Here is a 24714-nt window from a genome sequence, read left to right as displayed (position 1 = left end):
CAAAACAGTATGAGTTGATCAAGGTGATGTGCAAGCAGTTAGCTGGGGACCACTACATTGCAGAAGAGGACACGTATAGCCGATGCACTGGAAAGCGATTCTCAATCGGTTATCAAGGACCACTACGAAATAGAAAGGGGACACGTATAAGCTGACTCGACGGATAAGACACGCAATTCTAAGAAAGACTAAGATTCTCTGCCAAAGTTGTTATCACAGCTGGAAGTTGTTATGAAGAGTCTATAAATAGAGGACGCATCGCCATAGAGGATGATCTTCGTTCCTTTTATCTTCTTTTTAGTTCCGCTTTTTAGTTTTCTTTCCTTTACATTTTAGGAGTTACGTTCCAGTTTCGAGAGTTAGCAATGGTTAGCTAGAGAGTAAGAAGGAGTGCGACAGAAGGGAGCGCGATAGAGAAACTCAAATCTGTTCGGCGCAGTTTCAGTTTCCGACCGAGGATCTTTTTGATTTATCGCTTTCTTACATTTCAGATCTAGTCACTTAGTTAAATTCCGTGTTTGTTACATAGTTGAAAAATCGTTCTTGTTTTGTATTCTGCACTTTCCAAGTTCTGTTCAGAATACTGTTTCGAATCAAAGTTATTTGTTTTCGAAAATCTCGTCGACTGTTCTAGCTCAGTTTCAGTTTTAAATTCCCAGATCCAATGTGTGAACTTGCATAATATGGAATGGCAAAGTAATTCGTAGATTCGTAGCATGCTTAAGTAGTTAAGTCATTTATTTCAGTTTGTCACTTACCTGATCAGTTCACTGTTTCCAGCATCATATGTCACTTGATCAAGTATATAGTTTACATTCTGCATAGCTTAATCCAGTGGTTTAAAAAAAAACTCCCAACTTAAAGCGTGGCCGCAGCCAAAACCCTGTTCACTAAACACACACTCAACGCACCAGCTTCTCTGTGGGATCGACCCCGTACTTGCCACTTACTATTTAAAGTAGGTTGCATGTTAGGGAGTTATAAATAGTTTTGGAAGAGAGAGGGGCGCCTTGATCAAGTCGCAGCGACAATTGCAAACTGATCCACCCGATCGGTTATATTTTTATATTACTTGATCTCTGCCTTTCCAAATGGCACCGTTGCCGGGGATGCATGGTGTTATTACAAAGATGTGTTTAATGCATAGGTGTAAATAGTTTTATTTCTTTTTTTAATCTATTTTTCTTTCCCTTTATTAGAAGGTACCACCGCGGAGGACACTGGAATCAACCTCTCATTTACAGAAATACAAACGCTCAATGGCGAGTCCAGGAGGCCGGTGTAGTAACCACTCACTACAGAGCCGCGTTAGCAGCAGCCGCATCATCATCTAATGCTGAGCAACTGACCAGTGAGAAGGAAGGAGAGTTGTCCACGCCACCTAAACAGGACGAACCACTACTCGAGGAAGCAAAAACACAGATGGCCGTTGTAGACAATGATTGGGGAATTGGCTCCCTACACGCCCATGACAAGAAGGAGCCCACTCTTGGGCAGTATTGAGACAGATTCCAGGGACTGCTGCAAGCGTGTCCTAATCACAAAATGGGAGAGCGGGAGGTCTATTCAACCTTTTATGGTGGGTTGACGGTGGACAGCAAGAATGATCTCAATCTAGCTGCCCAAGGGGATTTCTCCAAAACCCCATTCAGCCAAGCAAAGAGCATTCTGGAGAGATTGATCGAAGCAAAGATATCATATGAGACCTCTCGAGGCCAGTACAGAAGAGGAACGGTGCATGCAGCAGAAGCCGAAGCAACGAGAAGTTGGAGGCTCGATTTGAGCAAATGGAGAAGAAGCTGCTAGAAGTAGTGGAAAAGACCAGAGCGTCTCCACCTCCAGCTCCTAAAGAAAAGACGTATGTGCCACCACCTCCGGAGGAGCACCATTATTACTACTGCGAGTTTCCTCCTAAAGCAGAAGCTCCGAATCAAGTAAACGCTATCGGCCATTGGAACTCGGATGGCAACTGGGTCCAAGGGAAACAAAGGGATGCTCCATGGAAAGATCATCAAATTTCAAGTGGAATGATCAGAGCCCAAGACAACCACCTCAACCATCTACACAACAGACACAGCCCTCCGAAGGGCAGCCCAATTGGCCAGTTCGAATTCAAGAAAGACCGAACACTAGAGGAAACAAAGGGCAGAGTGGTCAAGGGAACAGGTCAGGCGGACCCAGGGTAACTGGTTCAGCGGAAGTCAGCCCAACTGGTCGGGAATACAACAAGAAAGGAACTGGGGATACAGACATCAAGGCCCCCAGTCAAGCAACTCCGGGAGACAACCAAACAACCAGGTGGTGAACTATATTCCGCCACATCAAAGAGGAAACCAACAACACCAAGGGAACCAACCATACCATCAGCCACAATATCAATCTGAGCACTATGGGCAGTCGGACTATCCTCAGCCCAGCCACGGTGGAGGACCTTCAAATAAGAAATATAACAGACACGCCAATGAAGGTCCAGGAGAGGTTATGGCTCCGCACCATCCAAATGATGCGATGCGCGGAATCCAGGAGGCACAGAAGGAACAGAGGGCAGCTCTGGACATGCTTACAAAGCAATTTTCTCAAGTTTCCATGTCACTAGGGGAACTGAGAGGGAATGAAGGAAAGATCCCTGCTACCGTGCAGCCTACTGGGCGAGAGAACATCAGCGAGGTCTCCCTGAGGTCAGGGAAGGTATAACTAAGCCCCCCTCCACCTGCAGGTCCCCAGTATCTACATCTGGATAGAGCCGCGAAGAAGGAGCAGAGTCCAGTTTCCTTGATCAAGCCGCCGGAGGAAGAGATAAGGGAAAAGGGAAAGTATGCGGCGAGACCACAGGAGAAGGTCAAGGCGAAGCAACTGAGAAGGCCAAGCCCTACCCCTACCGCGGCATGATTACAAGGAGGAGAGATGCCACGATTGATGTGACCAGTTTATTCAAGGGCGTGGAAGTCGAAGTGCCACTCCCAATGGCGTTGAAGATGCCCCCTATCAGTAAATTTATCAAAGACTACTCGGCAGGAAAGGTCACTGAAGAAGGAAGGATAGTCATAGAGGAGAATGTCTCAGCAGTGATCCAGCGGAGTGACCTCCCATCGAAGAAGACCGACCCAGGGATGTTCACACTCCCAATCTCAATTGGAGACATTCAAGTGGAGCACGCAATGTGCGATCTAGGGGCTTCTATCAATGTACTGCCATATTCTATATACAAGAAGCTGGGAGAGGCTAAGCCTGTCGACACCGACATCATGATACAGCTAGCCGACAGGTCTAGCATTCTCCTCGAGGGAATTCTTGAAGATGTGATAGTAAAGGTGAACAATTTCCTGTACCCAGCCGACTTCTTCGTCATCAAAATGACAGAGCCAACAGCGAAGGAATCTAGTGGAGTCCTATTGGGAAGACCGTTCCTGTCTACAACCAGCACAATAATCGACGTCCGCAATGGGATGATCAGTCTGGACTTCAATGGAGAACAATTCACTTTCAACATCGACGAAGCGATGAAAAGGCCGAGGGACAGTGAGAACGTGCACTCGGTAGACATAACCGAGCCTCTGGTGCAAGAGTATCTAGAAGAGGCGTTCCTATAGAGACAATTCACAGACTCCGCAGCAGACGAAGAGATTGAGAAAGAAGTCACTGACTGGTACGAGGCTATGAAAGTTGGCGAGATGGATGACCAAGCCATCGCGAAAGCAGTACTGTACTTCTGTGAGCGACCGCGGCCAGCTGGGTCAAACGGGATCGCTCAACTGTCAAGCATCGAGAAGCGCCTGATCAAAGCACTCCACTAGGAAGAGAAGCAGACGAGAATCCTCTGCCGACTGAAATACCCACGCCCGCCAAAGAATTGAAGCCGCTTCCAGCTCATTTGAAGTACGCCTACCTGGGAGAGAATGAAACGCTGCCAGTAATCATCAACAAACAGTTGACCCAGAGGTAGGAAGAGCAATTGCTGGAGGTGCTGAGGCGCAATCAGAAGGCAATCGGGTGGAAATTGACGAACTTGGTTGGAATAAGCCCAGATATATGCATGCACCACATCCGGTTAGAGGAAGGAGCAAAGCCCCACCGTGATCACCAGCGCAAACTCAACCCCAATATGAGGGACGAAGTGCTCAAGGAGATAGTCAAGCTGGTCTCCATCAGAATTATTTACTCCATTCTGGATATCAACTGGGCCAGTCCAGTTCACATGGTGCCAAAGAAGAGTGGAATCAAAGTGGTAAAAAATGAGAAAAACGAGCTAATTCCAACGAAGCCCGTCGCTGGATGGAGAATGTGCATAGACTACAGAAAGCTGAATGCTGCCACTAAAAAGGATCATTTCCTGCTGCCGTTCATTGACCAAATGCTCGAGAGATTAGCCGGGAAGCAATACTTCAGCTTCCTTGACGGGTATAGCGACTACTTCCAAATTGCTGTGAACCCAGATGATCAAGAGAAGACCACATTCACATGCCCCTTCGGCACCTACACTTATAGAAGAATGCCGTTCGGACTCTGCAATGCCCCGGAACCCCGGGTACCTTCCAGAGATGCATGATGAGCATCTTCTCTGACTCGTTAGAAGATTGCATCGAGATCTTCATGGATGACTTTACTGTCTATGGGGACACGTTTGAGCAAGGGCTCCATAGCCTGAACAGAGTGCTGGAGAGATGCCGATAGGGACCTAGTCTTGAATTTTGAGAAGTGCCATTTCATGGTGACTGAGGGTATCGTACTGGGCCATATTGTGTCAGGCAGGGGGATTGAAGTTGATCATGCCAAGGTGGTTGTTATTGCGAAGCTTCCATACCCCACCAATTAGAAAGAAATCTGGGCTTTCCTGGGCCATGCGGGCTTTTACAGACACTTCATCAAAGACTTTGCGAAGATTGCCCACCCCTTGACGAGGCTGCTCCAAAATGAAGTGGAGTTTGAGTTTGCTGATGCATACAAAGTCGCCTTTCAGATCTTGAAGGATAAATTGATCAGTGCGTCGATTATCCGCGCCCCCGACTAGAGTCACCGCTTCGAGGTGATGTGCGACGCAAGCGACTACACGGTAGAAGCGGTTCTGAGCCAAAAAATCAATGGGAAAAGCTACGTCATATTCTACGTTTCGAAGACTCTCAACCAAGCGCAGAAAAACTATGATACTACAGAGAAGGAAATGCTATCAGTGGTCTACGCCTTCAGAAAATTCATACCCTACTTGCTGGGTTCAAGGTGATTGTTTACACAGTTCACGCGGCTATCAAATACCTCCTAACCAAGAAAGAGTCGCAGCCGCGCTTGATCAGATGGGTGCTCTTGCTGCAAGAATTTGACTAGGAGGCAGTAGATAAGAAAGGCACGGATAATAAGGTGGCCGATCACCTGAGCTGAATTATGCAAGTGGATAACGGGGAAGCCATCTCTGGCGCATTCCCTGAAGAACATCTGTACCTGATCAAGTCCAGCTCTAAGTCCAGCCTTGAGTTGATCAACCATGCCGAGAGGATAAACCGAGCTGATCAAGGGAAGGAGATCCAGCAGAAGGGAGAGCCATGGTTTGCTGATATGGCCAACTATTTGGTAACGGGCGAACTGCCCACGAATGCTGTGGTCACAAGAGCGCAGAAGCAGAAAATCCAGAGCGACTCCCACTACTTCTACTGGGACGATCCATACTTGTGGAAATGGGAGCTAATCAAGTCATCTGCCGCTGTATACCCGAGTGGGAAAAATAGGACGTACTGGTTCACTGCCACACACTAGCTTGTAGCGGTCATTTCGGTCCAAAGAAAATGGCAAGGAAGGTTCTTGACAGTGGGTTTTATTAGCCTTCTCTTCATAAAGACGCTTACGAATTATGCAAGAGATGCCCATGATGCCAACTGACTGGAGGAATCTCGGCGAAAGATGAAATGCCGCAGATCCCCATGATAGTCTGCGAGATCTTCGTCGTCTGGGGAATGGATTTCATGGGACCATTCCCATCATCTGAGGGGAATTTATATATTTTGGTTGCGGACTATGTGTCTAAATGGATCGAGGCGAAGGAAACCAGGACTTGTGAGTCCAGGGAGGTGGCCAAATTCTTGAAGTCAAATATCTTTACCCACTACGGAGTACCGCGGGGCGTCATCTCCGATCAAGGCACTCACTTCGTCAACTGGACCATCGAAGCACTGATGAAAAAATATGGAGTCCACCACCGACTGTCTATATCCTACCACCCCCAGGCGAATGGTCAAGCAGAGGTGTCAAACCGAGAGATCAAGGCGATCCTAGAGAAGCAGTAAACCCGACAAGGAAGGACTGGAGCCGCCAACTGGAGGACGCGCTCTGGGCATACCGGACCGCTTTTAAAACTCCGATTGGAATGTCCCCCTACCGACTGGTGTTTGGGAAGAAGTGCCATCTACCAGTGGGGATTGAGCATCAAGCCTTCTGGGCTATAAAGGAGATGAACTTGAACACCGAGGTTTGCACTGGAGAGAGGAGATTACAGCTGCAGGAGCTTGAAAAGCTTCGCCTCGATGCATATGATTCAGCCATGTGGTACAAGGAGAGAACAAAGATGTGGTACGACAAGAATCTCCTGAGGAAAGAGCTCAAGGTGGGGCAGAAAGTGTTACTCTTCAGGTCCAGACTCAAACTAATGCCGGGAAAGCTGAGATCAAAGTGGGCAGGCCTTTATACCATAGTTGCCATACGCGCGAATGGAGCAATCGAACTCCAAGGAAGCGACCCTGATTCGTCTCCCTTCTTGGTAAATGGTCATCGGGTAAAGCCCTACAGAGACGAGAATGAGGTGTGCGTGGTGGAAGAAATTCCACTACTCAAATCTGAATCTTTCCACTGATCGACGGTAAAAGGAGTTAACTAGGTACCTTTGGGTAGTCTGCTTGATCGAGCTAAATGTGGATTTTTGAATTGATAAACTGATCAAGTGACCTCCTAAGGGCACACAGTCGACTCCTTCGTAACTAATAAGGCTCATTTCATGCATCGGTTTTAGGGGTAAAACATATACTACTTGATCGGTTTATCGCGCAAACAAGTGTTAAAATGTACATAAATGCTACTTGACCAAGGCAGCAAGGCCGAACTGATCAAACACGTACAAAAGGCGAAAAAGGCCAAAAATCGGGGGAGTTGATCAAGGGGCGAGGTCAAGCAGTTAAAGTGGGGACCGCTGGTTTCTAGAAGGAAAACGTGAGGAAATGAGCTGGATGTGGCACACCATTCTGTTACCCAGGACGACGTTCTAGAAGGGGACACGTGCCAGCTTGTGAAGACGCCAGGACGAACTGATCAGAAATTTGTTATCCAAAAGCGTCGTTATTCTAGAAGAAAGAGCACGTAGCAATCAATGAGTCGCTCATCCTCTGCATGAGTGAATATTCCCTGTCAAGATCGTTATCCAGCTGGAGGCCGAATCGAGCTTATAAATAGAGGATGCGCCACCACAAGAAAGTATCCGAGACTTTACTTTCCGCCTAGTTTAGCTTAGTTTAGCTTAGTTCAGCTCTCTAGCTTAGTTTAGCTTAGTTCTGCTCTCTTAGCTTAGTTTAGTTCAGATCTCTAGTTTAGCTTAGATAGCGTAGTTAAAAGGGCGACCGAAGGGAGCACTGCAGAATAACCATTTCTGTCGGCGTAACTTAAGTTTCCCGATGAGATTCTTCTCAGTTTACCGCTTTCTTTATTTTCGAAGTGTTAGCTTAGTTTATTTTCACGTTGTAATCGTATCTTAGTTTAATCAAAGTTATTCTCTATTTTAAATCGCGCATTTACTTTTCTGTTATTACCTGCAATTTACTTGACCCAGTGTTTAAATTTCCGTTGATCGAGCTAGCTAGTTTGAATTCTGCCTAGATAAAAACCGTAGTTAAAATTCCCAAGTTAAAGCGTGTTAGCAGCCAATCCCCTGTTCACTACTCACACACTCGACACACCAACTTCTCTGTGAGATCGACCCCGAACTTTCCGCTTTACTGTTAAAGTAGTGCGAAATCGGGAGTTATAAATATTATCTTTGGCGCATTTCGGTTCAAGGATTGATTCGATTAAGTGGCAACGACAATTTGCTAACTGGTCCAACCAATTCAGTTATCCTCCATATAACTTGATCCAATCTTAATCCGCGCGTTTCCGAGCCCGCCAAAATGGCGCCGTTGCCGGGGAAGTATGTTGTTACTTTATGTTTGTGTGTAGTGCGTAGGAGTAAATAGTTTATTTCTTTCTTTTCTTATTTGTTTTTCCTGTTGTTGATGAGAAGGTACCACCAAGGCGATTACTGGAATCATCCTTTGATATATAGAAGAACTAACCATCGTTGGAGAGTCCAGGAAGCCGGCGTAGTTACCACTCGTTACAGAGCAGCTTTAGAGGCAGCAGCAGCTGAGCAAAACCCACTACCACTACCACCAAAGCAAACTGAAGTAGAGATGGCCGTTGTCATCGATGACTCGGGAATCGGCTCTTTGCACGCTCATGATGAGAAGGAGCCCACACATTCCATTGCCGCCACTCCTGGGATGCGGACCATCGCTATCAAATTAGGAGTGCTGGCCGTCTTGACCCACATTTACGGACTCTCGAAGGAATGTCCGTACGCCTTTCTGGAGGAGTTCTGCCGATACAGCGATATTCAGCCCGTCCCGGCTGGATCCACGTCTAAAGATTGCAGGCTCAAGGTGATCCCCTTCGTTTTGAAAAGGGTCGCAGGAGTATGGCTGTCAAGGCTACCAGAGAGATCCATCAGGACTTGGGCGGAATTCCGCATGATATTCCTGGACCGTTTCTTCCCAGCATCAAAGACAAGTGCCCTGAAAAGGGAGATTACAGAGGCCAGACAAGAGTACGACGAGCCCCTCGGCCAGTACTGAGACAGATTTCAAGGGCTGCTTCAAGCATGCCCCAACCACAAGCTGGGAGAAAAGGAGATCTACTCGATCTTCTACGGCGAACTCACGGTGGACAGCAAGAACGACCTCAACCTCGCAGCTCAAGGGGATTTCTCAAAAACACCTTTTAGCCAAGCTAAGAATATTCTGGAGAGGCTGATCGAGGCCAAGCGGTCGTATGAGACAACCCGAGGGCAGTACAGACGACGGGCAGTGCACACAACAGAGGCGCGCAATGATGAAAAGCTAGAAGCTCGATTTGAGCAAATGGAGAAAAAGGCTGCTGAAGGCAGTGGAGAAAGCCAGACCACCACCACCAACTGCACCCAAAGAAACGCAGTAAGTGCCGCAACCACCGCCGCCAGAGGAACATCATTACTACTACTGCGAGTTTCCCCCTGAGGTTGAGCAAGTGAAAGCCGCAGGCCACTGGAATGCAAATGGCAATTGGATCCAGGGGAAGCTGAGAGATGCTCCATGGAGGGATCACCCAAACTTCAGATGGACCGATCAAAATCAGAACCAACCACAACTACCTCCTCCATAACAGACGCACTCCTCTGACGGGCAGTCCAACTGGCCGTCCCGAATCATGGATAGACCAAACACTGGAGGAAACAGAGTGCAAGGGGGTCAGGCAGGTTGGTCAAGTGCCCCTCAAGGGAACTGGTCAAGCGGGGGACAATCCAATTGGTCAAGCCGACAAAAAGGAAGGAGACTGGGGAGGATACCAACACCAAATCCCCCGGTATAGCAACCAGGGAAGGCAGTCAAGTAACCAAATGGTGAGTTATGTTCCACAGTACTTCCAAGTAAACCAACAAAACCACCAGTTCCAGAGCCAACCAGAGCAGTATGGATCGTCCGGCTTATATCAGCAAGGTTATGGAGGAGGCCGATTTAATCAGAGAAATAACAGGCAGCAAAATGAAAATCCAGGGGATATGACGATTCCACATCAGCCCAATGATGCGGTGCGTGAAATACAGGAAACCCAGAGGGAACAGAGGGCTGCATTAGAGATGCTTACCAAGCAGTTATCTCAAGTTGCCATATCGCTGGGCGAGCTGAGAGGTAATGAAGGAAAGATTCTGGCTACAGTGCAACCACCAGCAGGGCGGGAAAACGTCAACACAGTGTCCTTGAAATCAGAAGGAGTTTATCAAAGCTCAACTATAAGTTTTCCGACACCCAGGATCAGTCATAATGCAAACTCTAAATCCGTTACCTCTGATCAAGTCACAACGGATGAAGAATCTGACATCCGAAAACAGGTTGCTAAAAAGAGAAGGAGGATCGAAGCAGAAGAAGTGACCAATATGGTCCGAACTGGTGATCTTCCCCCCAAGAGAACTGACCCAGGGGTATTTACGCTCCCAAGGTCCGTCAGAAACGTCCAAATAGAGCACGCAATGTGCGACCTAGGGGCCTCCATCAATATTATGCCATACTCTATACTCAAGAAGCTGGGGAATGCCAAGCTCGTCGAAACTAATGTGGAAATACAGTTAGCAGACGGATCTTGCATTTACCCCGAGGGAGTTCTAGAAGATGAGGTCGTCAAGGTAAACAGATTCATGTATCCCGCGGATTTCTTTGTTATAAAGATGACAAAACCAGGAGCGGAGGAGTCTATTGGAATCCTCTTGGGGAGACCTTTCTTATCCACCGCCAACACGGTCATTGACGTTCGCTAGGGAACAATTAATTTGGAGTTTAAAGGAGAGCGGCTTACAGTCGAAATTAATAAAGCTGCAAAACGGTTGCAGGACAGAGAAAGCACACAAACTGTAGACGCCATTGGCCCTCGGAGACAGAAGCATCCGATGGAGGAGTCCTTCAAGGAGCCACCATCTGTCTTGAAGATTGGCTTGAAGCGAGAATGACTGGAGCAAGGGATGATCAAGCCGTTGGGGGCGCAATTATGGAATTTTGCCAGCCATCATGACCCACCGAGGCAGGAGAGGGTACCCAACCGAGAAGGGTCGAAAAACCTCCAGACCGAACCGCCCCACTAAAAGGAATGCTGAAAAGGGATCTCTCGCTTACAAGGCAACTACTCCCCCAACATCAATCCCAGCTGATGCCTAAGAAGCGAAGTTCAACTTGGTCGGACCTTCGAGCAGTCACGGCAAAACTTCCATACCCCATTGACCAAGAGGAGGTCAGAGCATCGTTAAGACGTGCTGGAGCCCATAGAAGACTCATAAAGGATTTCGCTGAAAGAGCACAGGTCCTGACGAAGTCACCCCGGAGCAACGTTAAATATCCTGATGTCTGCGAGACCGCATTCCCATTTCTAAGAGATCGATTCAGGAGTTATTCTATGATACGCGGTCCTGACTGGAATCACTCTTTTGAAGTGATGTGTGAAGCTGGTGACCATGCAATCAGAGCGGTACTGAGTCAGAGAATCCGAGGGAAGCGTCATGTGGTCCTCTACGCGTCAAAAACATTGGGTCAGGTGCAAAGAAACTATGATGCGACCAAAAAAGAAATGCTGGCAGTAGTTTTTGCATTTGAGAAGTTCAGACAGCACCTTCTTGGTTTGAAGGTGCTGGTGTATACTAACTGTGCGGCCATCAAGTACCTACCGTCAAGGGAGAAGTCAAACCCGTAATTGATCAGATGGTTACTCTTCCTACAGGAATTTGAGTGGGAGGCAGTTGATAGGAACAAATGTGAAAATACAGAGGCAAATCACCAGCGCCGAGCTCTGCAGGAAGAAAGAAATGGGGGCCTTTCAGATAGAATCCCTGAAAAGCACTTGTATTTGATCAAGTCCAAGTCTGAGAAACAGCGGGTCTACCAAAAAGGGAGGACTGATCAAGGAAGACAGAATAGCTGGGAACGACTTGATTCCAAGAAGGCAAGGCTCGCAAGTAGCAACGGATTGAAGGAAGAAGGGTTACCCGGAAAGGACAAAAGGGAGGCATTTGTAGTGGACTACATGTCACTACCGACGCCTAGCTCGCGCCAGTAAACAGGTAAAAGGAGTGATCGAGTATTCATGGATAGTCTGCTTGATCAATCGATAATGTCTAAATTTCTTAATCTGATCAAGTGACATTCCAAGAAAACTCGGTCAGCCCCTTGTTAGTGTAAATAGTCTTTAGTAGGTTTAGTTTTATTTAAATCAAAAGTCGGAAGTAAAAGCAAGAAACTGATCAAGTAGGATTATGTGAGATGTCATGGCCCACGTGATCAGTGCAAGTTGAGTTCAATTAGTGGTGCAGGGATTGAGTTGATTAAAAACAGGAGATGATAAGAAGTGTGCAGTAATTAGAGGAGTGTCAGGCGGCGCCGACTGTTGAAATGAAAGGACACCCTGAAGAGAGAGGAACGAAGCGTGTCGGGGAAGCTTTGCCACCTGGCATTCTAAAAAGGCGCATCGGTATGCGAAAGGTCAAGCATAAAAGGGATCTTTCGGATCTCACTTTCCATCATCTACCTTTTTACTATCCTTATCTAATTCTCTCCAATGCAAATCACCTGCAAACATAATCAGAAGAGATGAAGGACAATCAACTCGAAGTTTCCAGTACCTCCTCGTTTTTCTTCAGGAGCCGGCATTAACAGTTATAATCAGAGATCCTTGTTACCGCCCAACCCACCAACAACCAGAACCCCTTCATTACCTCCTAGGGTCATCGGCCCACTCCCAGTTATGAGCCCGACTGACATAAGGCGCTGACCCCGTGGAAAGACACATCGCCGTCAAGGTTCGCCAAACAATTTCTCGACCAAAGGACTTCTCTACGCCGCCACCGACGGAGGGTATGCTTGCTCAGAACACCAAGTCACTACCCAGTGGCAAGGACCTTATGCACCTTCACGAAGGGGTGCCTCTTCCTAGTAATCCCCTATGGCAACGGAAAGAGACAGAATGTAACCTTTCTTTGACTATAGAGGTTTACTCCATCCCGAAAAGGACGCGTCACCAGACTCCGAACCAACTCCTTCTTGAAGCTGAGGGTTCAAGGCAGCAGGTGGATGAGAAGAGACAAGTAGACCGAAGGACCATGCCAGCCGCAAAAGCAAGCAAGACTGTGGGAGGCAGCCAAATTAGAGCAGATGAAGGAAGTGTTCTTCCTCCTCCGAAGAAGGACCACCATACAAATCAAGGTGTGAAAGTCCACTAACGCCGCCAGTATAAGTCTCCCCCTCCCAAGGAGAAAAAGAATAAAAATTCCAAAGAGGAGGAGCTCCAATAAACGTAAGAACCATGGAGGCAATAAGGAAGGCCTGTGAAATGGAGGCTATAAGGAAGGCGTGCAACATCCCCTGATCCAACCATCCAGAAGGCAACAGCATCACCCTCAACTATGTTTCTTTGTGCAAATTGCGTTTTGACTCCACTCTCACACTTAGTTCTAAGTCGAGACTAAGTGTGAGAAGTTTATGGAAAATTGTTTTTAGTTTTGCTTAAGTGTTTTATGTTTCTTAGCATGTTTTGATTATTGGCACCGCCTCACACTTAGCCCAATGCTTGGTCTAAGTGTGAGAAGTTTCCCTTGTTTGTTTTTGTGCAAATTGCTTGTACCTAACCCTTCTTTCCACTGCATCCAGTCCCTCGAGGACGAGCTCATATGCAGTGGGGAGGGGGGACGGGTTAGTTACAGAAAATTCATACATGCTAAAATTTTTCAAAAATAACAAATTTTAGATAGCAATAAGATAGGAAATATGCATGAAATCGGATAAATGAAAGACTTGATTACTTCGTGGAAGAGTAGAGAAAGGATTCAGTACGCTCACATGTAAAACTTGATTGCAAAAACTTGATCAATTTGAATGACGCAAGTATGATGGAATCGCTCAATTTCTAAACCAACTGTGAAGCCTCTCTATATGTGAGTTATAAGCCAAAAGTAGAACACTTTCTACTATTCTTTACAAATGAAAAATTACGAGAGGCTAACTTTTAATATTGAGATGAAAATTGCACAAGTAGTGAGGACTAAAGGCATTAGGATTTAACCAGTTGAGCCGTTTTTCTTCCTTCGTTCCACGAACCCGCCTCATTACTAAAGGCACCCCTTAGTTAGCCACGTTGAGCCCATACACTCTTACCTATTCTTTGAAACCTTAAAACCAAAAATTTTCGTATCAGATGAGGGAAGAGGGTCAAGGAGATGAAATTTATCAAGGGGAACAAAAGGGGATAGCAATAGAATAAAAAAAAAATAAAAGGTAGCCGGGTCGATCAAGTTAGACAATCGGGTTGATCATATAAAAAATTGAGAAAAGGTTTAAGAAAAGAAAGGGGCAGGAAATAGTTGCAACCTGACCCAGGAAAAAAATAAAATAAAGCCGAAAGTTATAAGGCTAAGGGTCAACATTGACCGAGAAGGAGCATCAAGTGGAAGAAATAATAAACACCCCAAATTTGATCCAGCAAGTTTAGTCAAATCTTTGGCTTTTTGACTCATGTGATTTTCTCTTTTAAACTTAGAACCCCTAGGACCCTACCCTAACAAGTTACTACCCCTGAGCCCTGTTACAACCCGAAACAAAGACCTTAAGGAACTATCTTGTGCAGTCCGATTCAAAGTATTAAATTTGTAGCAACACCGAGTGAACAGTCCTAACATCTCTGGTGAGAAATGAGTGACTGAGTGAATCCAACAGTGGTTTTTAAATTGAGCAATCTTGACAAGCTGACTCCTTGATCAAGCAGAAGTGAAAAAGCAAAAACATAAGCTGCTGGTTAATGGTATGACCTCGACCTCGGGTATGATTGTTGGAAAATTATTCGGTCCAATGCATACATGTGAATACGTGTTTTTAGTTCTTGTTCTTCTTTTGCTTGTGAAATAAGTAAACCATGCCTGAAATTTGCCTTATCTTTTTCTGTGTCTTTTTGTTTCTCTTTATACTTGAGGACAAGTATGTTTTAAGTGTGAGCCGTTTGATAAGGCTCATTTCATGCATCGGTTTTGGGGGTAAAACATATACTACTTGATCGGTTTATCGCGCAAACAAATGTTAAAATGTGCAGAAATGCTACTTGTCCAAGGCAGCAAGGCTGAACTGATCAATCACGTACAAAAGGTGAAAAAGGCCAAAAATCGGGGGAGTTGATCAAGGGGCGAGGTCAAGCAGTTAAAGTGGGGACCGCTGGTTTCTAGAAGGAAAACGTGAGGAAATGAGCTGGATGTGGTGCACCATTCTGTTACCCAGGACGACGTTCTAGAAGGGGACACGTGCCAGCTTGTGAAGACGCCAGGACGAACCGATCAGAAATTTGTTATCCAAAAGCGTCGTTAATCTAGAAGAAAGAGCACGTAGCAATCAATGAGTCGCTCATCCTCTGCATGAGTGAATATTCCCTGTCAAGATCGTTATCCAGCTAGAGGCCGAATCGAGCTTATAAATAGAGGCTGCGCCACCACAAGAAAGTATCCGAGACTTTACTTTCTGCCTAGTTTAACTTAGTTTAGCTTAGTTCATCTCTCTAGCTTAGTTTAGCTTAGTTCTGCTCTCTTAGCTTAGTTTAGTTCAGATCTCTAGTTTAGCTTAGATAGCGTAGTTAAAAGGGCGACCGAAGGGAGCACTGCAGAATAACCATTTCTATCGGCGTAACTTAAGTTTCCCGCTGAGATTCTTCTCAGTTTACCGCTTTCTTTATTTTCGAAGTGTTAGCTTAGTTTATTTTCACGCTGTAATCGCATCTTAATTTAATCGAAGTTATTCTCTCTTTTAAATCACGCATTTACTTTTCTCTTATTACCTGCAATTTACTTGACCCAGTGTTTAAATTTCCGTTGATCGAGCTAGCTAGTTTGAATTCTGCCTAGATAAAAACCGTAGTTAAAACTCCCAAGTTAAAGCGTGGCAGCAGCCAACCCCCCTGTTCACTACTCACACACTCGACACACCAACTTCTCTGTGGGATCGACCTCGAACTTGCCGCTTTACTGTTAAAGTAGTGCGAAATCGGGAGTTATAAATATTATCTTTAGCGCGTTTCGGTTCGAGGATTGATTCGATTAAGTGGCAACGACAATTTGCTAACTGGTCCAACTGATTCAGTTATCCTCCATATAACTTGATCCAATCTTAATCCGCGCGTTTCCTAGCTCGCCAGTAACTTAGTGTAAATATGATTTTCTCTTTATTAAAGTTAAACAACTAAAAAGTATAAAAATTTTAAAAATAAATGGCTTGTTCAAGACAGGATCGATGAAAAGGCGCGCTTAATTAATGAAGCGTCGAGGGGAAGCCAACCGTTGCTCTTCCAAATAAAAGGGATTTCATCTGAAATATCACTCACCTTTTCCCTCACGTGCTAACTGTGCCCAGATTTCACTCTCATTTTTTCTCTCTCAAATCGGAGGAACCCTAGCCAAAATCGCCACAACTTTCAACAAAGAATCCACCAAATACCGTCCAAATGAAGAAGAACGGAGCACGCGACCAAGCCACCTCCTTAAGGAACGTCGTTTCCGGTAGCAGTGGCAGTGGACGACGGTCTTCCGTCCCAGCCTTGGCACCGCTGCCTGCAAACCCTAGCACCACCGCTCCACTTCCCCCACTTCCAATAGTAGATCCACGATTGTCAGAGCAACTGGAGAGGCTCCTACACAGCCTGCCCATAGGGACGGACGCCGCGACGACTTTCGCCCACCTTAGAGCGAATTTGGTATTTTCCAGATATCAAAATCTCATTCCTACTTCTGCGGCCCAAATTTCAGCATATTCTCCCAAATCACAAATTCAGCCTTCCTCCCCTAGATTCCACAATCCCATATCCAACCCACCCGTGCACAACACACCTACACCAACGGATATAGAGGACAACTACAGTGGAGCTACTGTACTGGCGGAAGACCTGGAAGCTATAGAGAAGGGGGAGGATGTTGAACAGCCTATTGCTCACCCAGCCGAGGACACTGCTAAACCTACCTCAAGGCTGGAGGAGAAGAACGTCGAGCTATCATTCGTGGAAATTGGTCGCCCTACCTCAAGGCTGGAGGGGGCAGAAGTCGAGTTGCCAGTCGAGGGGTCTGGTAGACCTAGCCCTAGGCAAGAAGAAGACGCCCATGCCTTCAATATCCCGTCACCACCGAGTGGCGGAGGCTCTAACTCCGACCACATGGAGGTCCGTCAACCCCTCCCCAGCGACATCTTGCTTCAGAGCAGGGGGCAGACTGGAACCTCCTGCAGACGTTCGATGATGAACCCATCCTCGAGAGGGAGGAGGAGGAATTACACAGAAGGCCGCGCCGTGTGCGGACCCTTATAGACGAAGAAGAGGCTGTGGATGACAGCCAGTTAAGAATGGAGAAAAAGAGGAAGGGGAAGGAGCTAGCCCAGCCTTCCCCCAAGAGAACACGCCCTGACAACCAGGGGATATTCATTCAGGAAGCTGACCAAGAAACTCTCCCACTGTCGCGCGATAATGACGAAGGCAGTGAGACTGGAGAGCCTGAACTACGCTGGACCAGGACCTCCAAGCGAAGCATGGAGAGGAGTCTTGAGCCAGTCGCTGTTGTGAACTACTCCAAACAATCTGTGGTTCTGACGGCAAATCTCCTCAAGCGAATGCTTGAATTTGACAACCCGAAATGGCAAGAGGAGGTTAATCATAGGGTTATCAAGCAGAAACGGCTCAGGTCCAGGAAGAAGCTCCACCAGCCCACCTTGGAGAAGATAGAGGTAGAGGAGAAATTTGCCTAGTATATCACCGGGATAGGCTTAGAGTGGTTGCTGGAGATCAATGCAACCCCTGTTCCCGAGGCTCTAGCCAAGGAGTTCTTTACCTCATTCCGGTTCACTGGAGAGACCAACCTCGATGCCAGGAGCATCACAATTAGGGTATTTGGCCGCCCTCAACAAATTTGCCTCAATGAGTTCTCTATCCGTATGGGACTTTATAACGATGATCAGGTGGCCAACGGAGAGTGGTTTGGGCACGACATAGGCCTCCCAGGCAAGAAGGCTGATTTTGACCAGCAGGCAGTCTGGCAAGCAATCAGCCAAGACCGTGCTCCAGCTTTCAAGGCATCTGAGTCCCGGGGGAACCACATTGCCGACCCTGCCCTCCGTCTTGCTCAAGTCTATCTTGGTTGTAATCTATTGGGCCAAGCCAACACCACCGCAATAAATACTTTGGCTGAACTTTACTTTATGTGGTGTATGACGGAGCAGCGGAAGGTCCATATGTGGTTCTGGCTAGCCTACTCGATCAATCAGATCGCTACACGCCCGGCACGCCGCCTGAATGTGTGCCATCTCCTTGGCGCCTACCTATGGAGGAATTGGAACTTGGAGAACCAAGAGAGTGTCAGGCGCCCCCTTCGTTGCCTTCCTGAACTTTTTGACATCGACTTTTTTTCAGAATACAGGTGTTAGAGAAGGGAAGACTGGGGAGATTCCATTTCTACACTCTCGGCCAGCGTGAGCAGACAAGAGGCCAGCTAGAAACAAGGCAGAGGCTTACTGAACTCCCAGCCAACCCAAGCAAGCATCAAGGGCCCCAATTGGCGATAGTGGCCACCCCAGGGGTCGAGTAAACAGAGGAGGCCGCCTAGAAAGACGCCGACTGGAAGCTGCGCATTGAGTAGATAATGGCGCAGCTGGTGGAGAACTCCCAAGCCCACCTGGTTCAGATGACCAGGATTGGCACTGTCATGGAAAAGTTGTTGGAGTCAGTGCGTGATCCAGCAGTTTCTTAGTGCGACAACCCAGCGCACGACACCCACCACCTCCATCTACTCGCTCCCCTCAAGCAAGGCATGCCACTACTCCAACCAAGCCCACCTCTACTCAAGCTGCCCAGCCACCAAGGAAGAAGTAGCAGTGACATCTTACCCCAGCTCGTTTCAATTTTTAAAACAATCTCTGTTTTTATTTTTGTTTTTTTTGGTCTGTAATTACCATGTTTTTATCCATTTCACACTTAGCCCAGTGCCTGGTCTAAGTGTGAGATGTTTATGGATTTCTTGTTCTTTTTCTTGACTGAGTGTTTTTGTTTTACTCTTGTTTTTCTTGTTTTCGGCATGATTTTGATTTGGGCACTATCTCCCATTTAGCTCAGTGTCTGGTCTAAGTATGAGAAGTTTTACTTGGTTTTTGATATACTTGTGTCGTTGCCTAACCATTTTTTCACTTCATCAAGTCGCTCGAGGGCGAGCTATAATGCAGTGGGAGGGGGAAGGGTTAACCTAATTGTAATCACACATGTCAGATTTAAAAACCAAACAAACAGATAGAATTAATTAGAGTAGTATGCATGAAATTGAGTAAATGAAATATATGAATGCCTGGGGAAGAGTTAGAAAAAGGATACAACATGTTTACATGTGAAAACTTAATTGCTCTCAACTTGATCAGTTTGGATGATGTAAGTATGATGGAAATGCTTCTGTAAAGCCTCTCTAAAATGTGAGTTATAAGCCAAAGTAGAACACTTTCTACTATTTTTACTAAAAAAGAGAGGCTGCCTTTTGATAGTTAGATGAAAACTGCACAAGTAATAAGGACTAAAGGCATTAGGAATTAACCATTTGAGCCACTTTTTCCATCGTTTCTCAAACCCACCTCATCAAACAAGGCACCCCCTAGTAAACCAAGTTGAGCCTGTATATACTTTTACCCGTCTTTTGAAACCTAAAACCCATTTTTTTACATTTCATAAGCACATGAGAAAAATGGGTCGAGAGATGGACTATTTCAAAAGGAAAGGGAATAGCGATAGAGGGGTCGAAATAAATGGGTAGCCAGGTTGATCAAGTTAATCAGTTAGGTTGATAAAAAAAATGTTGAAAAAGGGCAGGAAAGAAGTTTGTAACCTGACCCAGTAAGTCGATAGTTAAGAAATAAGCCAGAAAGTTAAAGGCTAAGGTCGTAGCTTGACCAAGTGAGCTGCCAAGTGGCAAAGAAGTAAACCTAGCTTGATCTTGCAAAGTTGTTCAGATCTTGGTCTCTTGACTCATGTGCTTTTCATTTTTCTTTTTCCAGTTTATATTTTTAAATTTTAACCTAGAACCCCTAGGACCTTACCTAAACACTTTACTACCCTAAGCCCCATTACAACAAAAACAAAGACCTTAAGGAACTATCTTGTGCAGTCAGACTCGAGGTATTAAATGTGTAGCAATTACTGAGTGAACAGTCCTAACATCTCTGGTGAGAAATGAGTGACTGAGTGAATCCAACAGTTGGTTTAAATTTGAGCTATCTTGACGAACTAACACCTTGATCAAGTGAACGTGAAAGGCTGGAAACAAAAGCTGCTGGCAAATGGATTAACCTCAACCTCAGGTACGATTGTTAGAAGTTTATTCGGTTTTATGCATCTATGTGAATATGTGTCTATGTTTCGAGTCTTGTGTTTTGATTCTTCTTCTTTTACTTTCTTGAAACGAGAAACCATGCCTGAAATTTGTTTCTTTTCTTTTTCTTTATACTTGAGGACAAGTATGTTTTAAGTGTGAGTAGTTTAATAAAGCCTATTTCATGCATCGGTTTAGAGGGTAAAATGTAGGCTACTTGATCAGTTTCACGTGGAAATCGAGTGTTAATTGTACAGGAATGCCGCTTGACCAAGGACGGCAAGGCCAAACTGATCATGCTGGCGCAGAAGGCGAAAAAGGCCCAAAACAGTGTGAGTTGATCAAGGTGATGTGCAAGCATTTAACCGGGGACCAGTACATTGCAGAAGAGGACACATATAGCCGATGCGCTGGAAAGTGATCCTCAATCGGTTATCAAGAACCACTGCGAAACAGAAAGGAGACACGTATAAGCTGACTCGACGGATAAGATGCGCAATTCCAGCAAGGACTAAGATTCTCTGCCAAAGTTTTTATCACGGCTGGAAGTTGTTATGAAGAGTCTATAAATAGAGGACGCATCGCCATAGAGGATGATCTTTATTCCTTTTATCTTCTTTTTAGTTCCGCTTTTTAGTTTTCTTTCTGTTACATTTTAGAAGTTACGTTCCAGTTTCGAGAGTTAGCAATGGTTAGCTAGAGAGTAAGAACGAGTGCGACATAAAGGAGCGCGATAGAGAAACCCAGATCTGTTCGGCGCAGTTTCAGTTTCGAACCGAGGACCTTTTGGATTTATCGCTTTCTTACATTTCAGATCTAGTCACTTAGTTAAATTCCATGTTTATTACGTAGTTGAAAAATCATTCTTGGTTTGTATTCTGCACTTTCCAAGTTTTGTTCTAAATACTGTTTCGAATCAAAGTTATTTGTTTTCGAAAATCTCGTCGACTGTTCTAGCTCAGTTTCAGTTTTAAATTCCCAGATCCAATGTTTGAACTTGCATAATGTTGAATGGTAAAGTAATTCGTAGATTCGTAGCATGCTTAAGTAGTTAAGTCATTTATTTTAGTTTGTCACTTACCTGATCTGTTCACTATTTCCGGCATGATATGTCACTTGATCAAGTAGATAGTTTACATTCTGCCTAGCTTAATTCAGTGGTTTTACAAAAAAAACTCCCAACTTAAAGCGTGGCCACAGCCAAAACCCTGTTCACTAAACACACACTCAACGCACCGGCTTCTCTGTGGGATCAACCCCGTACTTGCCGCTTACTGTTTAAAGTATGTTGCAGTTAGGGAGTTATAAATAGTTTTGGAAGAGAGAGAGGCGCCTTGATCAAGTCGCAACGACAATTGCAAACTGATCCAACTGATCGGTTATATTTTTATATTACTTGATCTCTGTATTTCCAGACACCCTCTTCCTCTCCCCGTCCCTCTGCTACTTGGACGACTCATTGCATGCATTACCACTTATCATTATTGCGTCAACTTGTTGGTCCACCACCTCGTCCCTCTATGTTGTTGCTTTGCCACATCACTTATTGTCTCATTGCCAAAACTAGTCATCCACCGTCATCGCATCACCTTGCGTCTGCATTCAATTTTAAGCAAAAGTGCAACTTTCGGATCTGTTCGGAAGGCCAACCAAAACCAATTGTTTCGTCAGTTTGATTTTCGATTGGTCATCCAAATTCAGTTAATCAGTTCAACCAAATCTTTGCTTTTCGGTTCATCAATTTTTGTTCTGGAGGGGCCGAATTGAATAGAGATACACCACTAATATTAGTCGAGAACAAGTACCATTCGATCAAGTTGGCATGTTATATGCAATCTAACTACTTATTCCAAGAAGAAATCACAAACGTAAGGGAGAAACGAGGAAAAAGGTTCCAAGTTTGATACGAAACTAAACACAATGTTTAATAATTTTGCTTGCTTGACGCATATATAGTAACAGACGACAAGCAAAATGCATGATACCAACAAGCTCCAACTTCGATGCATGCACTATTCATGATTAAAGTAGTAATCCCATTAACCACAACTAATTTATAACAGAAGACCGATGCAACCTGCAAAAAAATTAAGAATTTGCTTCTGAGAAAATGTCTATTACCTTGGCAGATACAAACAATATCTTCTTCTCTGAATATGGAGTAGCTATTGCTATCACCATCGCCTCGCTGTTACTTGTATACTTCTCTTTTTCCTCCAAAACCCGTCCGATTTACCTACTAGACTCCTGCTGCTACCTACCACCTCCTAATCTTCGTGCCACAAAAGCAAACTATATAGAACACTTTGAACTATGTGCTGCTCATGAGAGAGAAGCTATCGACTTCCAAACCAAGATGGTCCAAAGATCAGGTATTGGTTGTGAGGCATGTCTTCCTGTTTCAGTACATCGAATCCCACCTGATAAATCTCTCAGCTGCACCCAAGAAGAAACAGAAACAGTTATTTTCACGGTTGTGAAAGACCTCAACAAGCAAAGTATCAACCCCAAAAGCATTGACATTCTAGTAACCAATTGTAGCATCTTCTGCCCCACACCATCCATTACAGTTATGATCATAAACAAGTTTGGGTTCAGAAACAATATCAAGAGTGTCAGCCTCAGTGGAATGGGATGCAGTGCTAGCCTTGTGACCATTGGTTTAGCGAAAGATCTTTTGAGAATACAAGGAAACTTGTTGGCTCTGGTTCTCAGCATGGAAGCAGTGACCCTTGTGGCTATGATGGAAGCATCAGCTTCATGATTTTAGCCAACATGTTTTTTCGCATGAGAGGCGTTGTTGTCTTGTTGTCGAACAAGAAGCAAGACAGGTTGAGAGCCAAATACAAACTTCACCATCTCTTACGAACACATATGGGGTCAGATGATCAGTCATACCAATCAGTCATCCAAAACGAAGATGGAGCAGGCTCTGTAGGTGTTGCACTATCGAGATCTCTTCTACATGTCGCAGCAAATGCCCTGAAGATAAATTTAATAGAATTAGGCCCTTCTTGCTTACCACTTTCTGAGCAGCTTCTGTATGGATGGTCAGTCTTGCAAGGGAAATTTCAGAATGCAGCAACAAAGCAGGAAGTATACGTACCAAACTTCAAGAAAGCGTTTGAGCATTTCTGCATACATGTAGGTGGAAAGGGAATCATTGATGCTGTGGAGGAAAGGCTGAGGCTGAAAAAAGAAGATGGCAAAGCATCCAGGATGACCCTCCACAGATTCGGCAACACTTCATCTTCTTCTGTTTGGTACGAGTTGAGCTATCTGGAGGCGAAAGGCAGGATTAGAAAGGGTGACCGGGTGTGGCAAATTGCATTTTGTAGTGGCTTCAAATGCAATAGCGCAGTTTGGGAATGCATATCTGAACTCGATCATAACATTCGAAAAGCTTGGTCAAGTAGCATACATGTGTACCCAGTTCAGATCCCTAATGTAACAGATCAGTAATGAGCCCTTGATGCCCGCTAATCTTTTAAACTTGCAATGTTTCATTATTCATAGATGCAACATCAATACAGATTAGAAACACCAGAACACCTTACGAAAACTAAAGGTCTGATAGACAATCAAAATTCTAAGATGTTATATCAAGCATACTATCTGGGAATTAATGTATCATTAGATATTTATCGAGTCATTACAAGTTAAATGTACATTGTACAAGCATTGGGTGCTCCGGAGCAAGACACTTAAGAACTTTCCCTTTTCCATCTAACTTAGTGCTCCCAAAAGTTTTATGCACGCACACACACACACACTAGTTGACCTGGCATCGCTCTCTGAAAACTTTATTTTAGCAATTTATAGTTCTGCGGGCATTAGACACACGCTAGCATCTAATATCCATATGCAAAAAAATAACACAGGTGAGTATTTGTACATACACAGTTGTGCACAAATCAACATGTAATGGTGCATAGTTTACTGTACTTGGTCCAGAATCTATCATATAACATAGTTTAGTTATTGGACTTGATGCAATTATAACATACTGTACCAAAATTTGCAATAGTTACAGATGCTAAAAGAAACAGAACTATGCTATGCTGAGTGGAGCAGTGTCAATTCTGCTTATTGGAATTAAGCACATGCCCTTTCAGTAACTATAGACAAATAGCAACAAAGGGAAAGGCCAGGCCGCCAGGTAGTGCAATTCACTCTTAGTTTTAGACACAACTTTGATACTCTCATCAGCATTGAGTTTTGAAATGCCTTTCATGCTAGCATTACTAAAAAGGATGCGTTGTGAAAGTTGATCAGTTTCACAACTATAAAGTAAATAAAGTATGACTATAATAACTGTAATATACAAACAGGCCATTCTATTACGCAGAAACAGTTAGAAGTATCACCTAAAGATGGAATCTGATATTTATTCCAACATGGTGTAAATCCTAATATATAAAGTTATCTTTAGCATCTAATCGTTCTCCTCGTCCCCGGGTTTAAGCTCTTTTATGCAGGAAAAGATAAGGGGGAAGACATGTAATCGTTCTCCTTGCTGTGATACCAAAAGTTGGTCTGATAAAAGAAACTATAGT

At 45.0% G+C, this 24714-nt stretch overlaps 2 protein-coding genes and 1 pseudogene across 2 annotated transcripts; all 3 read left to right on the top strand.

Annotated features, from left to right (window-relative positions):
- The first annotated feature begins 1787 nt into the window (after positions 1-1787).
- Positions 1788-3590, top strand: LOC121774388. Its single transcript, XM_042171273.1, has 3 exons — positions 1788-2182; positions 2250-2688; positions 2742-3590. Exons 1-3 carry the CDS (start codon positions 1788-1790, stop codon positions 3588-3590), a joined length of 1683 nt encoding a protein of 560 aa, XP_042027207.1.
- Positions 3591-6352: 2762 nt separating this feature from the next.
- LOC121774387 lies at positions 6353-6835 on the top strand. Its single transcript, XM_042171272.1, has one exon. The coding sequence runs from the start codon at positions 6353-6355 to the stop codon at positions 6833-6835; it is 483 nt and encodes a 160-aa protein (XP_042027206.1).
- A 15396-nt stretch (positions 6836-22231) lies between these two features.
- On the top strand, positions 22232-23620 carry LOC121774385 (annotated as a pseudogene).
- Positions 23621-24714: the final 1094 nt, after the last annotated feature.

Source organism: Salvia splendens, chromosome 17, assembly GCF_004379255.2.
Source record: "Salvia splendens isolate huo1 chromosome 17, SspV2, whole genome shotgun sequence".
Classification (NCBI taxonomy): Eukaryota; Viridiplantae; Streptophyta; class Magnoliopsida; order Lamiales; family Lamiaceae; genus Salvia; species Salvia splendens.
The sequence above is the reverse complement of the archived record's forward strand: the minus strand, read 5'-3'. Positions and strand labels throughout refer to the sequence as shown.